This window comes from Halichoerus grypus, chromosome 1, assembly GCF_964656455.1.
Source record: "Halichoerus grypus chromosome 1, mHalGry1.hap1.1, whole genome shotgun sequence".
NCBI lineage: Eukaryota > Metazoa > Chordata > Mammalia > Carnivora > Phocidae > Halichoerus > Halichoerus grypus.
Genome location: NC_135712.1, coordinates 117,260,640 through 117,276,489, shown reverse-complemented (window position 1 = coordinate 117,276,489; position 15,850 = coordinate 117,260,640). Strand labels below are relative to the sequence as shown.

General features: G+C 45.0%; 1 protein-coding gene across 1 annotated transcript; it reads right to left on the bottom strand.

Annotated features, from left to right (window-relative positions):
* Positions 1-401: 401 nt before the first annotated feature.
* On the bottom strand, positions 402-4,180 carry PAQR9 (progestin and adipoQ receptor family member 9). Its single transcript, XM_036096328.2, has one exon. It carries the CDS (start codon positions 3,896-3,898, stop codon positions 2,765-2,767), a length of 1,134 nt encoding a protein of 377 aa, XP_035952221.1. The 5' UTR covers positions 3,899-4,180; the 3' UTR covers positions 402-2,764.
* Positions 4,181-15,850: the final 11,670 nt, after the last annotated feature.

The window sequence follows — 15,850 nt, the reverse complement described above, 5'->3', positions numbered from 1 at the left end:
AACTAAAATGTCCTTTTGTCAATGTTATATGTGGTATATAAACACTAAGATGGAATGGGAGAAAGGAAAGTAAAGGAAGGAAACAACAAAGGGAAGGAAAGTGAGTCCTCATTCTCTCTGGGGCATAGTGGGTCTGAAAACTTTGAGGGGAAAAGTGTGTCACCTTCCTGGGCTCATGCATCGTAATCACTTGAAAATGATATGGGTATAATTTTATCCTTAAGTGGCCTCTGCTTAAGGACAAAGACACAGGGTGAGAAGAGAATTCTGTTTGTAGACCCAGAAGATCTCCAACAAAAATTTAAAATGACAAATACAGGGTTTATTTCTTGTTCTCAAACTCATGGACCCTTTTTAGAATTCTGTCCCTTGAAAGTTCCTTCTGAAAGGGGAGGTCCCATTTTTTTTTTTTTTTTTTTTTTTAGATTTTATTTATTTATTTGAGAGAGAGAGAATGAGAGACAGAGAGCATGAGAGGGAGGAGGGTCAGAGGGAGAAGCAGACCCCCCGCCGAGCAGGGAGCCCGATGCGGGACTCGATCCCGGGACTCCAGGACCATGACCTGAGCCGAAGGCAGTCGCCCAACCAACTGAGCCACCCAGGCGCCCCAGGGGAGGTCCCATTTTACAAGGAAGCTACCAAACACTCCTCAACCTATTTCTCTAGCTTCCAAACCAACATTCTTTAGGGCTCTGGAAGAGACAACAATGACATGCAAATAAGTTTGCACATGGAAATATCCTGATTTCCACAATTGTTCTTGAATACATGCACTGAGTTAAGCTACAGCTGAGGAATAACATCCGTGCTAGGCACAAATTCTCAGCCTCTATCATCTAATGGGAATCTCCTTGCACTTTGCAAAAGATTAGATACTGACAGCCATCAGCAAATGTGCAAAGTGTATTTACGATCCCATTAAGAGGTTTCAAATTAAATACAGACATATAAAAAGTTAACTTCTGTGTGCAAATTAACGCACAAAGATACTGATTCCTCCAGGGAATTGTGCCAAGCCTCTCTGTTTACAAATACAGTAGAGGTTAAAAGCATAAACAAAAACAGCAATCTTTTTAGGAGTTCCAGCCTACCAGTGCTGAGGTAAGTGTTCATCTACCTTATGTGCTTGATCTAAATTATACTATGAAGTCAAGACTCCCCACTCAATGACTTATTTGGCTCTTAACCAAAAGGACTTGTCAGCAAGTGTGATAAGTTAAATTAAATAAGCCACCTCAGGTGGTTTGTGTTAATCTAGAGTTGTTATCTCAAGTGCAGGTTATCACTTATGAGAAATGTCTTAAATAACATTGGCCAATGTGGTTGTCAGAAAGGATCTCAGGAACATGTTCACTAATTTTTCCGTGATTTAGGGTGAATGCCATTCATTTCCATAGTATGGATCCAAATGAGACCAGTGTTTAACTATGCAAAAGTAATGTTATTTAACTCAACATCTTCAGTTACAACTCAAGTAATATGCTCCTGACTTTCCTCATATAACTGCCTCAGTTATTCCTGAATATTACATTTTTAATTTTAAGCAAGGATAAATGGCATTGGTCTAGAATAGTGTCCTCTCACCTTCCCTGATGGGTGCATTAAGAACCACAGCCACATTAGTGGGTTGGCTCCCTTTCTCCTGGTAAGCTACTTTCAGTCCTACCAAAATTTTAAAACCAACACCATCTTCCTTCCCTCCTGGGTGGAATGTTAGACCCTGATTTACAGTAAGGAAGAAAAGCTTATTCTTACTGCTCTCTCCATGCATGAAACTATGTCTGAGGACCAGTCATTTGGGCATTGCTTCAAAAGGCACATATATTCCAGTGGCAATTTAAATAAGTAGAGAAAGAAAGAATAAAATTAAAAACAAAACAAAAAATCGGATGGGTTTTGTGGAATAAAGTAAATTGGAACCTGGGATGTATATAAACCACTGAGCTCAACAATAGTTTAACCAGAGTCCCTAAGGTAGAATAATTCACAGTTGTATCATAACACACATAAGCCTTCAGAAAACACTGTTTAAAAAAGTAGTTGAGAATTCTCAAGCAGCTTGCCCTGATGTCCAGTTCAAGTGTATGCAATGCAGAAGGGCTGCAAAATTCAAAACTATGTAACAAAGAAAATTCAGTGCATATCACAGGCTTTGATAAATTGTGAAAAATCATTGTATATATTACTATTTAAATAACATCTGAGAAATATTTTGAAATAATTAATTTGTGTTCACATTCCATGCATTTTCTAGCAGGTTAAGCCCTGGGTTTGTGTCTTTGTGCCCATTTCCTACAAAGCTCCATTCTTTTTACAAATCCAAGCATTCCTCAGACCGAAATGGAAGTACTCGGGGATTTTGTCTACTTACCCTCTTTACTGCATACCTGACCTCACCAGGACTACTCCTCATTACCACTGGCGCAGAAGACGACTGGAAAACCAAACTGTTTGGGGTTTTATTTGGGATTTTACTCACTCCCTTGGAAAAACTCCTGGATGTCAGAGACACCACCCGAATTTTTTTCCAGGGGCAAGAACCAGTGGCACTCTCCCTCTTGCTTGAACCGTATCTCCCTCTTCCAAAGCCCCCAAGCGCACTGAAACCCCCTTGTTGCATTCGACTTTTTCCCTGTGGTTTTGCAGCACCTTCCTTGAGCAAAGAAGGAAACACAACAAAACTTGAAAACAAACCAACAATAACAACAACAGAAACTCCAAACAAATAGGTGGGCGAACCAGCAGCCTCCTCCAAGGCGGAGGTTCACTTTTTACTGCAGAATTCGGTTTTGTTTAGGAACTTCTTGATGACCAGCCCCAGACAGATCACCAGCAGCAGCATGTAGCCCACCGTGCCAGAGAAGGTGGGCGCCGCAGGCGGCGCCTTGAGGAATTGGCGCAGGCCCTCCTCCACGTAGTACACCTGGTCATAGATGCTAAGGAAAGTGAATATGTGGAAGAGCTGGTGGCTGTGGCCAATAATGTCGAAGAGGCCTGGATGGATGCGCTCGGGGATCTTGCTCACATTGAAGAAGGCGGCCACCACCAGCCAAAAGTAGCGACGATAGAAGTGCACGAAGAGCGTGGGGTTCTCGCCGCGCAGGTCAAAGAGCCAGCTCTCGAGCATGATGGGGCAGGCCATGCTGAGGGGCATGACGAACACGAAAGTGCGAAGCGCGAATGGGTAAGAGCACCAGTCTGTGCGGCTCTTGCAGCAGGCCACCGTGCAGGCCACGGCCAGCACGAAGGCCACCGGCAGCACGAGCGCGCGGTAGGCGGCGATGAGGCGCGTGCAGTCCACGTGCCAGCCCAGGCGCTGCTGCACATACGGTGTCATCACTCTGGCGTCCAACAAGCTCAGGCCCGGCAGCAGGTAGTAGTAGTAGGCCACTGTGCTGCCGAAGCCGTAGTAGCTGATGGACGCGTAGTCCAGGTAGAAGAAGACAGCGCGCAGGCGCAGCGACAGGCAGCTGAACACGTGCGCCGTGCAGCTCATGGCGAAGGTCAGCAGCACGCCCGACGCGTAGCACCACAGCGGCAACAGCCACGGGTGATGGAAGGGCACGTCCTGGCCGCTCAGGAAGAACAGGCGGCAGAACTTGCTCAGGAATAGCAGCAGCGGGATGAAGTGCGTCCAGAAGTTGAGCGTCTCGTTGGTAGGCTTCAGCACCGAGGCTAGGCACTCCTGCGCCGTACATGGCAGCCGCCGGTAGCCCGACAGGATGAAGCACTCCACGAAGTCGTCGGGCACCTCGTCCCAGCGCAGCAGCGGCTTGGCCGATGCTGGAGGGTCCCCGGAGGCGGACGGGTGGGAACTTGAGGCGGCCTCCGAAGCCGCAGCGGTCGTGGCCGGCGGGCCCTTTGTGCCCGCGCCCCGGGGCTGCAGGCGCCGCGGCATGGTGCCTGGGGCTTGGCTAGGGCGCGCACAGGCGACCTCTGGCGCCGGCTCCCGCGCGCTAGGCAGTCCCCGCCGGCCGCCGTCGGAGCCTTTGTGCACGCGCCGGGGGCGTCGCTGCAGATTCAAGAGAAGACCTGATTCGGAGCAACCGTTCCTGAAAAAAAAAAATAAATAAAAATAACAATCAGGTTATGAGCAGCGCAGCGACTGGTAGGGGCGCGCGGGTTCGGCGGCCCCTGCGCCAGGCTCCCTGCTACGGGCTCGCGGCCGCCCGCGCTGCGGCAGCGGCAGCGACAGCGGCGGCGGCGGACTGCGGCGGCGGCAGCGGCGCTGCTGCGGTGACTGGGCATCGCGCGGTGCGGGCGCAGCCGCCGCCGCCCCCGGAGCGGGAGGCGGGGATGTGGGAGCCTAGGCACTGGAAGGAGGGAGGGACGGGCGCACCGAGGGAGGGCGGGGGGCCTCCCCCGCTAGTGTTTCGCGGCCGCCTTGGGGGATAGAGTTGTCCCCGGTCTCGAGTTCCGTACCATCCCCCCTCCTCGGGCCGCAGTAGCCCTAGCTGGCCCGTAAATGATTGATGTGGGGGCCAAAGGCTGCGCCAGCGACTCGGCTGCGCGCGCCGAGGGCCAGGGTCGACGCCCGGGTTCGAAACCCGACAGTCACTCAGGCGTTCCAGAGGACACAGGGCAGCCGCGTTCGCGGGGGGCGGGGAGCTGTGGCCGCGGGGCTTGGGGGGAGGGTGCCTGGCGCGCCGGAGCCTGGGCTTTGGCGGACAGATGCGCTAACAGTAATCTTCGGAGGTGGCGGGGGCAGGGGTTCTCCGGAAATCGGGGGCCTTTGAGACCCTGTCCGGGTCAGAGTCGTGTCATTGTCAGATACCTGAGAAGGCTCCTCGCTTCCCGTGTATGTGTTGTGTGTGTGCGCGCGCCTGCGCGCGTGCGCGCACGCGGCTCTTAGCCTGCACGATTAAAGCCTTCGTTTATCTCCTTTCGTCTAGCGGACTTATTCAGGTGCGTCACTAACCTCCGCTGTCCTTCGTCCCGGTCTTGTCCAAACGAACCGTTCCTAAACGGGACTCCGGTCGCGCTCTCCAGCCTTCGAGGCTCGCAGCCCACCCATCTCCGTGTTCTTGTGTCTTTAGCTAGGAGTCTGGTTTGGAGCGAAAGTCCAACAACTCAGGGCGGGACTGTTGAAACTCCACGTTTTAATGAAAAATTTCAGATGAAGACCGGGCGATTCAAAAAGCCTCTAACCATCTCAAGAATTTATTGAGAAGGGTTCCCAACCAGAGCTGTGCCCGAGTCAAGGGCTGATCATAGATAGTGGAGTGCGTTGATGAGGGAGGACTTCAGGGAGGAGGTGCGGTCTAGCACGAAATAAAAGGAGAACGAAGTCGTAGAGACTGGGAGGTGGTGGCTTGGAAAAGGCTTATGCATAATTAACCAGAAGTACCTGGCAGGCTAGGTTGGGTGGATGGAGGCCAGAAGAAAGGAAGGCTTAAGAATCGAAAAATGGTTGTGATGCACTGCGGTGTGAAAGCAAATCTGCCCTTGAGCGTTGTGCGAGGAGGAGCTTAAAAACCTGTCTTGCTCTAAAATGTACCATTTCACAAAGTTTCTCTTAGCGATGCCCTGGGGGTGTGACTGAGTCTAACTTGCCTCACTGACCTGCAGTACAGTGTTAATGGCAACAAGAGCTAATTTTAAAGAGACCAGGCGCTATTCTAAGTGCTTTACAGTTTTAAAATCTTTTAGGTGTTATTATTTTTTCCATTTTACAGACTGGGAAATGGAGGCACCACGACCGTAAATAACATGCCCAATTGATAGAAGGGAGATTTGAACCCAGGCAAGCTGCTTCTAGATCTCATGTACTTAAACCAGAACATCTGACCTGCTTTGCGCAAATGAAACTAGTAGGGAAGGGCATCTGATTTAGGGAAACGCTTTCATTTTCATTTTATAAATGAAAGGCTACCTTCATCACTACAGCAAATCCCACAAATAGGTCAAGGAAGATTTAGTTAGTAGTGGCTCAAGAAGGACTTAAATTATTGATAAGGATTATTTATAACTGAGAAATAATTCAATGTTTTATGTCTAAAATTGGGGCGCCTGGGTGGCTCAGTCGTTGGGCATCTGCCTTTGGCTCAGGTCGTGATCCCAGGGTCCTGGGATGGAGCCCGGCATTGGGCTCCCTGCTCGGTGGGAAGCCTGCTTCTCCCTCTCCCACTACCCCGCTCTCTTGCTGTGTCTCTCTCTGTCAAATAAATAAAATCTTAAAAAAAAAAATGTCTAAAATTACTTAAGGGTATTAGAAACATTCTCAATAGAGGTTTCAGCCTTCTCTCTCTGTTTTCCACTAGTAACTGACTTAGCAAACTCTTACACAATTAGGCCAAAGGTACACTTTGGTCTTGTGCCTTTCTCAGCTATCACCAATTCCTGATGAATGAATTTTAAATAGATGAGATTTTGCTGTAGTTACTCAACTAGTGCTTTGTTTTAGTATTTTCTGTTTTCCCACGATCGTCTTACTGTTTTAAAGCAATTTAAAGCAAATTTCCTTTAACATCTGGGCTAAAGGCCCATGCTAATTTGTAAAAGGGATTAAGATTTAGACATTTATAAATCAATCCTGGGAATGAATATCTTGAATCTAGGGCAGAGTAGGAAAAAAAATTTCATGTTCTCTTTGTACTCCACAATCTAAGCTGTAGCCTGTAGAAAATGTTGATCCAATAATAACTTCCATATTTACCAATCTTTTAGTTGCATAATCAGCTCACTTAATTAGTATAATAGTTAACATGGAGTGAAATAATGGAATTGACTGTAAATGAATGTGTAAAAACTCTAGTTAGATAAAATAATATTTATCTCTATGACTGAAAGTGGTGAGACTCTATAATAAAATACAATGTTCTTTGAAACAGTGTTTTACAAAGTCAAAAAATCTGAAACCTAACTTTCAGAAAGTCTGTGATTTCTGCTTTTCTCTTTTCTCTTCCATCTCCCACTGCACATGAGGCACAAGATCAACTGAAGCCATGGACTGGTGTCGTGAAAGCTCTTGGGTGCCAACCCAACAGCCGTCTTTGCTGTACCTTGACAAAGCCAAGTAAATAGGATCTAAGGACAGCAAAACTGATATAGCTTATTAAAAAAAACAAAAACCAAACCCAGCATTATGACTTTTCCATAATTACTACCAATCTATAGAATTAACTTTTCTTAAGTTTTTTGGGGGGATAAAAAAAATGTGTTCCCCAAACCCTACACAGGCTAGGTTTTGTGGTTTAACTCTAGTAAGCTAACTGCCTCTTGTCAGTGAGAACCACACCCGCACCCCATGGGCTTGGCTAAAGCGATAGAAGCAGCAGCCTGGCCGCCATTCCCTGAAGGCTCACTGGGAGATAAGGCATCTCTAAGGTAACCAGGACTGACTACCAAGTTCTTGACAAGAAGAATGACCAAGCAGTACATTGGAATGCCGGTGCCAGCGTTTGGAGGCAGAAACCAGCTAGTTCTCCCCGTTGAAAGCCTGTCAAACCAAGACCACCAATTCTATGGAGTTCTGTAGTTTCGTAGTTCTGTACATTTGGGACTGAGGGGTCCCGACTGCAGAATGCAATCATACTGTGGACCTGTAGCACACTGGACAAATGTTTTTTTCCCCATATGGCTTGCTTTGGTGATGTTTTTACAGACTGACTTAGAGGTTTATTTGTGTTTCTCTCTACAATCATAAGATGATGCATATATAAAAATTCTGCAGCAAATTTGATGTTCTCTAGTAGCTATTTGTAGAGTCCACAGGAAAAAAAAATGCTATGACATTTGTTAATAATACACCTGTTTTTGCAGGAAATAATTTTTTCTTAGTCTAATTTTTAGCCAAAACCAATTAACCAACAAAACAAAACCCACCATGGACCCAGTGCTTAATTGCACCCAGGACTCTGTATGAAGAGAACTCTGTAAGGTTCATTGCCTCTCCTTGTAATAGACAAAGTGCTAGACAAAGTCTAGACAAAGTGCTTCCCTTCCCCAAAATTGAAAACAGTCCTAGTGTTATCATCCAAACTCTTCCAGGTCAGATATGGTCACTACCAGATTGTAGAGTCTGCGCTTCCTAACGGTGGAAAACCTTCTGGCAGTAGCATCAGGTGTAACTATGGCAACCTTGGAAGACAAGTGCAATCTGAAGGCCAGGCAGAAGGCTGGAAGCTAGAGAGAGAGTGGTGGGGACACTGAGTTCTTATCTGGCACTATTCCTGCCTATTCACTGACATGGTGACAGGGTTCTCTTTTGCAGAAAAGCAGGGGGAGACTTGTAGATGGTGTTTTTCCCTTTTGAGGTTCTATGCAGGGAGTGACAATTCCATACTCCCTTCTCTCCCACAAGTTCACCTGTTCTGTACTACTGGTCTCCAAAGTGGGGTACACAAGAAGACTGATCGAGGTGAAGAATAAAATATTACACCTTCTGTTTCAAAATCCTTTCCAGTGTCTCTACTCTGTGAAGATTTTATGATACACTTAATATGTACTACATGGAAGTAATTCATAAATAACATGTTGGGGCACGGGGGAGGGTCAAGACACTTTGGCTGATAAGGGTCTGCCATCCATGCTATTGACTTGTGCTGAATAGTCTGTGCCTCCTGTTTGTCCAACTTGCTTCCATCCCCTCTCCCGGGTCTAGGATGGACTCCCCTTTCCTGCCTCTGAGGTCACTGCAAAGAGTGTTTGGAGGTCCCCATCTGTCACCCAACAGTCCCTAAGCTGTGAGCAGACCTGCCAAAGCCTTCAGCTTCCCTGAGCTAGAATGGCAGTCTCCATTCTGGGGTTATTTCTCCCAATTCTGCCCTTCCTCTTTCCTAGCTAGAGCCTATATTGTCTTTCCATAAAGGCATAACATTTACATGTTTTATTCATCCCAATTCAGAGTTACCCTTTGGGTGAGAGATTGTCATAGGCTGTTGGCTTGCTTTTGATAGGGCCTTTTAGGTAGCATTCATGAATTTAACTTGAGAGTTATACAAGTGTGTAAGATTATTGAGTTCCTGCTCATTATTTATGAACAGTTTTCTTTGAAACACAGTGCTTTGCACACGCTAAGCACTCACCATGTATTTGTGGTTGGAGAAATTCTTTTCAGTACTAAAAGCCTTTAAAAGGTTAGAACTGAGGTGCCTGGGTGGCTCAGTTGGTTAAGCATCTGCCTTCAGTTCAGGTCATGATCCGAGGGTCCTGGGATGGAGCCGTGCATCAGGCTCCCTGCTCAGTGGGGAGTCTCACTCTCCCCCAACTCGTGCTCTCCCCCGCAACTAGTGCTTTCTCGCGTGCTCCCTCTCTCTCAAATAAATAAATAAAATCTTTAAAAAAATTAAAAAACCCCCAAAGGTTGGAACTTAGAATCCTAGAATCTTAGAATAGGGATGTCACATAATCCTGTGAGTCATCTAGTCCAACTGTTTTCCCCTTTATGATAGTCTGAACACATATACTGTATTCAGGTACCGGGTTAGGCACTTTACATCATTAGCTCTAATTCTCAGAATATGCTTTGCAAGGTAAATCCATACTATCCCTATTTTCAGATAAGAACCCAGAGGCTCAGAGATGTTAAGCTGTTGGGTGGCAAAGCCAGAGTCAAACTTTATTAATTCCAGCCCCTCCCACTCTTCCCTTTGTAGGGTGCCTCTTCCTGAGAGGCTACTGGATAGCCAGCTTTGAACATCTTCAGTAAAGGGACTTCCTACCTCGCATAGCCTCCCCTTCCATTTTCAGTTTTTTAAATTGTTGTTGGAAAACTTTGTAAATAATTAAATGAGCACAACTGATGAGAATAAACCACTGTTGCATCTTGGCCCAAAACTCAACCGTAAGTATTATTGGATGTGGTAACCAATTGGATCTGGTTAGAAAGTCCCTGAAAAGAATGTGCCAAATAAGTCATGCGTGCATGCATATGTGACAGCTGGATATTGATTAGGCATGCCTGGAAGGTACATTTCACATAAAGAGCATTTTTCTGCAAACGAATAACATCTGTTGTTACCAGGGGGCTTGCCATACCCTCAATCTCTGCAAAGAGGAAAATAGCCAATTCCATGATTTCATAGATGATCCTTGCATTTAGCACAATATTATTGATTATGGCAACACATTCATATGGAAAGGAAAATGTTCTGCTATAACATTCAAGGGGAGGGCATCTCAATTACTGGGCTCTGTTTGGGCCTCAAGCTCACTTGTCATAGTTCCATTTCGGCGTGTTTTTTTTTTTTACTTTTAAAAATTTAAATAAAATTTTTATGGAGGTAGGGGTGCCTGGGTAGCTCAGTCGTTAAGCGTCTGCCTTCAGCTCAGGTCATGATCCCAGGGTTCTGGGATCGAGCCCCACATCGGGCTCCCTGCTCTGTGGGAAGCCTTCTCCCTCTCCCACTCCCCCCTGCCTGTGTTCCCTCTCTTGCTGTGTCGCTTTCTGTCAAATAAATAAATAAAATCTTAAAAAAAAATTTTTTTTATGGAGGTATAATTGACATATAACATATTAGTTTCAGGTGTGCAATATAATGATTCGATATTTGTATATATTGGGAATTAAGTCTACTTAACATTCTTCACCATACATAGTTATAAAAAATTGTTTTTTTCTTGTGATGAGGACTTTTAAGTTTGACTCTCTTAGAAACTTCCAAATATGCAATACAGTATTATTAACTATAGTTACCAAACTATATACTACATCCCCATGACTTATTTATTTTATAACTGGAAGTTTGTACCTTTGACCCTCTTCACCCATTTTGCCCATCCCTCCACCTTCTGCCGCTATCAACCACCAGTTTGTTCTCTGTATCTGTGAGCTTGGTTTTTGTTTTGTTTTGTTTTAAATTCCACATATAAATGGGGTCATATGTTATTTGCCTTTCTCTGTCTTATTTCACTCAGCATAATGCCCTTAAGTTCCATCCATCTTGTTGTAAATGGCAAGATATCATTCTTTATTATGGCTGAGTAGTATTCCATTGCATATATCTACTGCATTTTATTTATCCATTCATCCGTCAATGGACACTTAGGTTGTTTCCATGTCTTGGCTATTGTAAATAGTGCTGCAATGAACATGGGAATGCAGGCATCTTTTCAAGTTAGTGTTTTCATTTTCTTCAGATAAATATGCAAAAGTGGAATTGCTGAAACGTATGGCATTTCTATTTTTCATTTTTTGAGGAACCTCTATACTGTTTTCCATAGTGGTCACACTAGTTTACATTCCCACCAACAGTGTATAAGTGTTCTTTTTCTCCACATCCTCAACAACATTTGTTATTTCTTGTCTTTTTGATAACAGGTGTGAGGTGGTATCTCATTGGGGTTTTGATTTGCATTTCCCTGAGGATGAGTGATGTTGAGCATCTTTTCATGTGCCTGTACATTTAGTTTTTTAATGTAACAATTTTTCTTTTCTTTGAGGTATAATATCTGTTTGTTGAAAATATTTAGCAGCATAATTTTCCAGGTACCAATCACAAAACTAATTGAAGGATATCATATCATATATATGTGTGTGTGTGTGTGTGTGTGTGTGTGTGTGAGAGAGAGAGAGAGTATTTCAGTGATCTTAGTTCATTCTTGTATCCCATTCATGTGAAAACCTCAAGAATTTGAACAACACAGGTTTAAACTATGACTCAGGGCGCCTGGGTGGCTCAGTCGTTAAGCATCTGCCTTCGGCTCAGGTCATGATCCCAGGGTCCTGGGATCGAGCCCCACATTGGGCTCCCTGCTCGGCAGGAAGCCTGTTTCTCCCTCTCCCACTCCCTCTGCTTGTGTTCCCTCTCTTGCTGTGTGTCTCTGTCCTATAAATAAAGAAAATCTTAAAAAAAAAAAAAACTGTATGGGTCACTTACATGTGGATTTTTTTGGATAAATACAGTTGAGAACTGTACATTTTCTCTTATGATTTTCTTTATAAAATTTTCTTTAGTTTGCTTTATTGTAAGAATATGGTATATAATATGGAGTTATCAATAGGATCTTTTCAGTACACTTAATTCATTTCTACAAAGTGAACAAGGAGCATTTATTTCTAGGAGCATAGTTACTCTCATGGTCACCCACTGGCATGTTTCCTTTGAGCCTTGTGTTCTGAGAGTTCCATGGTCAAAATGCGTTAGTTTTGTTTTATTCTTGATCCCTGCCCTACTCCTCCAACCTCCCACCCTCCTCCCAAGAGTCTCAACTCTGTATACCTAATTTTCACATGCACTTAACTCACCGTAGAGACTTCCCCATACTGGATAGGGATTAATGAATAAATCTACAGTGAGCATTCTGGAGACACTTTTGAATATATATTTAACCAGCAGTAATAAACATCACCTACGTACAAAGCTGGTACTAATGCACAGGGCACGGAAGAGCAGAGAGGCAAGTTGGAGCATAGCAAAGGGAAGTCAGAATCATCCCTGCTTTCCATTGTACGGGAAATGTGTCCACCATGTATCAATGCAACCATTTTATGCTTGCTTATTTAATGTAGCCATTTGGAAACAAGGAATATTTCAAAGCTGTTTCAAACACCATTAAGCTTTCAGTGTTTTTACCTCTGAGTAATGTGCTAGACAGACACCTGCACCCCAGCCTTGATCCCCACCCCTTGGAGGTCAGGGCTGGAGGGAGGGTTAAGCACCATCTGGCAAGCAAACCATGTAAAACTAAAAGTCATGAGTCAACCAGACTTGTTCATCTCAAAGAGAACTGTTAATCCTGTGTTATTTGTTGCCTGTCCGTTGGCTTGCATCTCACTTTCCTGATTTCTCCTTTATTATAACAATGTCCACGCTCTTTTACTTTTAATTAACAAATAGATTTGAATGCTGGAGAAAGGAACTTACTTTGTTTTCCATTTTAAACCGCATGAATGGCCACTCCTGTATTTTGGAGGCTTCCTGATTCTAATAACCTTATTTAATTGGGTCTGTGTTGGGAGGGAAGTGGAGTGGGGATGGAATGGCTCTGCGGGCTACAATTCTATCTCATATTCCCAGCTCCAGACTGCATTGGAAATTCTCAAATTAATACTTCTAACAGGTCCTTCAGCAATCAATGTACATACATTTTATCTACTGTCCTCAAAATTCTTCGCAATAACCACTTAGGGGAGACAAGCTAATCTGGATCTAGCAGATGTCAACACAACACTTTTTTTTTCTTTAGTGGTTAAGAAAAATTAAAATAGTATCGAATAATTGGTTATGGGCTTGTCAAAGCAGTGGGTTTGTAAAACATTTTATAAACAATTTAGAAATAAAGTAGAAAATGAAAGTCTCCCATAAGGGAGTTAGAGATGGAAGAAGGGGTGAAGAAAGTCTATTTTACTTGTTCATTTTTTATGTAATTTAAAGAATATTAGTGATTTTGGGATGCCTGGGTGGCTCAGTCAATAAGCATCTGCCTTTGGCTCAGGTCATGATCCCAGGGTCCCGGGATCGAGCCCTGCATCAGGCTCCCTGTCAGCGGGAAGCCTGTTCTCCCTCTGCCACTCCCCCTGCTTGTGTTCTCTCTCTCTCTCTGACAAATAAATAAATAAAATCTTTAAAGAATATTGGTGATTTTCGGAGGGGGAGACGAACCATGAGAGACGATGGACTCTGAAAAACAAACTGAGGGTTCTAGAGGGGAGAGGGGTGGGAGGATGGGTTAGCCTGGTGATGGGTATTAAAGAGGGCACATTCTGCATGGAGCACTGGGTGTTATACACAAACAATGAATCATGGAACACTACATCAAAAACTAATGATGTAATGTATGGTGATTAACATAACACATAAAAAAAGAATATTGGTGATTTTACACTAATGCCAAGGCTCTTTTGACTTTGTTGTGCACAATGTCTTGCTTCAATGAAGACGAGTATGATACAAATGCTATAAAGGAAGAAATAAAAAGAGGGGTGGGCGGACAGACTTTCTCTCTGAGATGGGCATGGAAAGAGCCAGCCTTAAATTTCCAAACTGGAATGGTATTTTCTTTAGGTCTGGCGTGGTTCTTAAATTCTGTATCAGCCTCATGGTTGATGGCAGAAAATCATCACCGCAACGGAGGATGCAGAGGAGACCATGGAGGGGTTGCTCTTAAATCCTATCCCATGTAGTTGGTGGTTAGTTCACATAACAAAGGAGTTTTTATTCTAAATCGCTAATCTTTTAAGACTGAGGTTGCTAGTTACCATTCTCCCTGATTCTCTCCTCTCTCCTCTCCAACTGCACCAGCCTCTTCCTGCTGTTCCTCTATGTCCCAAGCATGAACCGCTAGGAGAGGCTCTGTATGGCTGTGCACCGCTGTCTCCACACAACGGCCTGGCTCAGGGGGCAGGGAGGTCTGATAGGCAGCCCATAATCTGCTGGCCATGCTCAGCGCCCAGGCAGGGACGGTTTGCCCAGGAGAACGGGTGTCTTCCTGATTCACACTGGTGGGCTGACTACTGCCCTTGGGCCCTTGCACTTGCTTCTTTCTGTCTCCCTCTGCCTCAGATGCTTCCCGCCCTGACATTCTCCCTTCATTCTGTTCTTTGCTTAACATCACCACTTCTCAGAAAACTCTGCCACCCATCCTATCTAAAATGACAGCCCTCATCATTCTCTACCTCCTCACTCTGCTTTAATTTCTTCATATTTTATTATTGGACACTATATACTATATGGCATAATACATACTTAATTCATTTTTTCTTCCCTACTAAAGTATAAGCTCTGTGAGAGCAGGGCTTTGCTAGCTGCTCTCTCCCCAGCACCTATCAGGGAGGGCGGCACATAGTAGGCACTTAATAAACATTTGTGGAATGTTTTAAAAAGATCCCACCCCCAAGGCTTTCTAAGTCCAGAGTTAGGCTCAACTCAGAATATCTGCATTGACCCAGCTCAGGCAGAATCTTCTCTAATTAACTGACCTCCACAACCTAGAAAAGCTAAACCAAAAATAGAAAACACAAAAGCTGTTGGCTGTGAACTTCAGTGACAGGACAGTGGTTTCTGCACCTCAGAATCACCCCCCGCCCCCACCCCGGGGATCTTAACGACAGAACACCACCAAAATATGACACATAGCCCCCAACCTCCACCTCCACTCAGCTCAAGTTCTAGAAGGTCGTGGACTAGTGATTTATTGGGAAAGAAACAACATATAACATGAGCTATTATGATAGGAAAGATTCACAATGCTTTGGATTTTAAAGGTCAATTCTAACAAAGTAGTTTGTATCAAAGAGAATTCCTCCAATCTCTTCTATTAATAGCATCATTTAGCACCCCTGCAGCTCAGCAGAGACTGTTTAGGACTCTGTCTCACCATGGTTTCACCTTAACTGAGATAGAGAGAAGCAAATGTCAGTGTGGATACAGTGCAGTAGAGGTATAAAAAATTTACACCCTCTTTGGCTACAGCTTGAGCTTTTAGAACCTAACAGATCCTCCTCCTGAAAGTCTGGTTTAAAAATACTTGGGAGTTTTGCAAATGTCATAAGAGCTGCTGAGATTGCCACACACGAATTTTTGACCCACTGCTGAGAGCACAGCCAAGCTGCAGAGAGAAACTGGTTTACACAGAGCCCCCCACACCCGCCCCCGTGCGCCCCACCCCCACGCCCACGCTCGCACTTACACCTGGTGACCTGTCTCACTTGCACACATGTGGCCCCGAGGCCAGCTCCCTTTGGGAAGAACAGGGGCAGCAGGCAGGCTTGCTGAGCACCTTCTCCGTGTGCCCTCTTCTGGACGTGGCAGCCCCTGCAGGTGCCAGGTGCCCTGACAGCCTCCTGCGGAAGAGTGAGGCTTAAAGCCCAGCGTGGGCTGCAGAGGCTCCTGAGGGAAAACAGCCCTGCGACATGGGTGTGTGAGAGGTGGAGGAAGATTGTGCAGCATTAATCCCTGATGGGTGGAAG

What these genes read in the sequence shown, in the direction of transcription:
- PAQR9 (XM_036096328.2), bottom strand. Translation starts at nt 3,898, where the DNA reads ATGCCGCGGCGCCTGCAGCCCCGGGGCGCGGGCACAAAGGGCCCGCCG.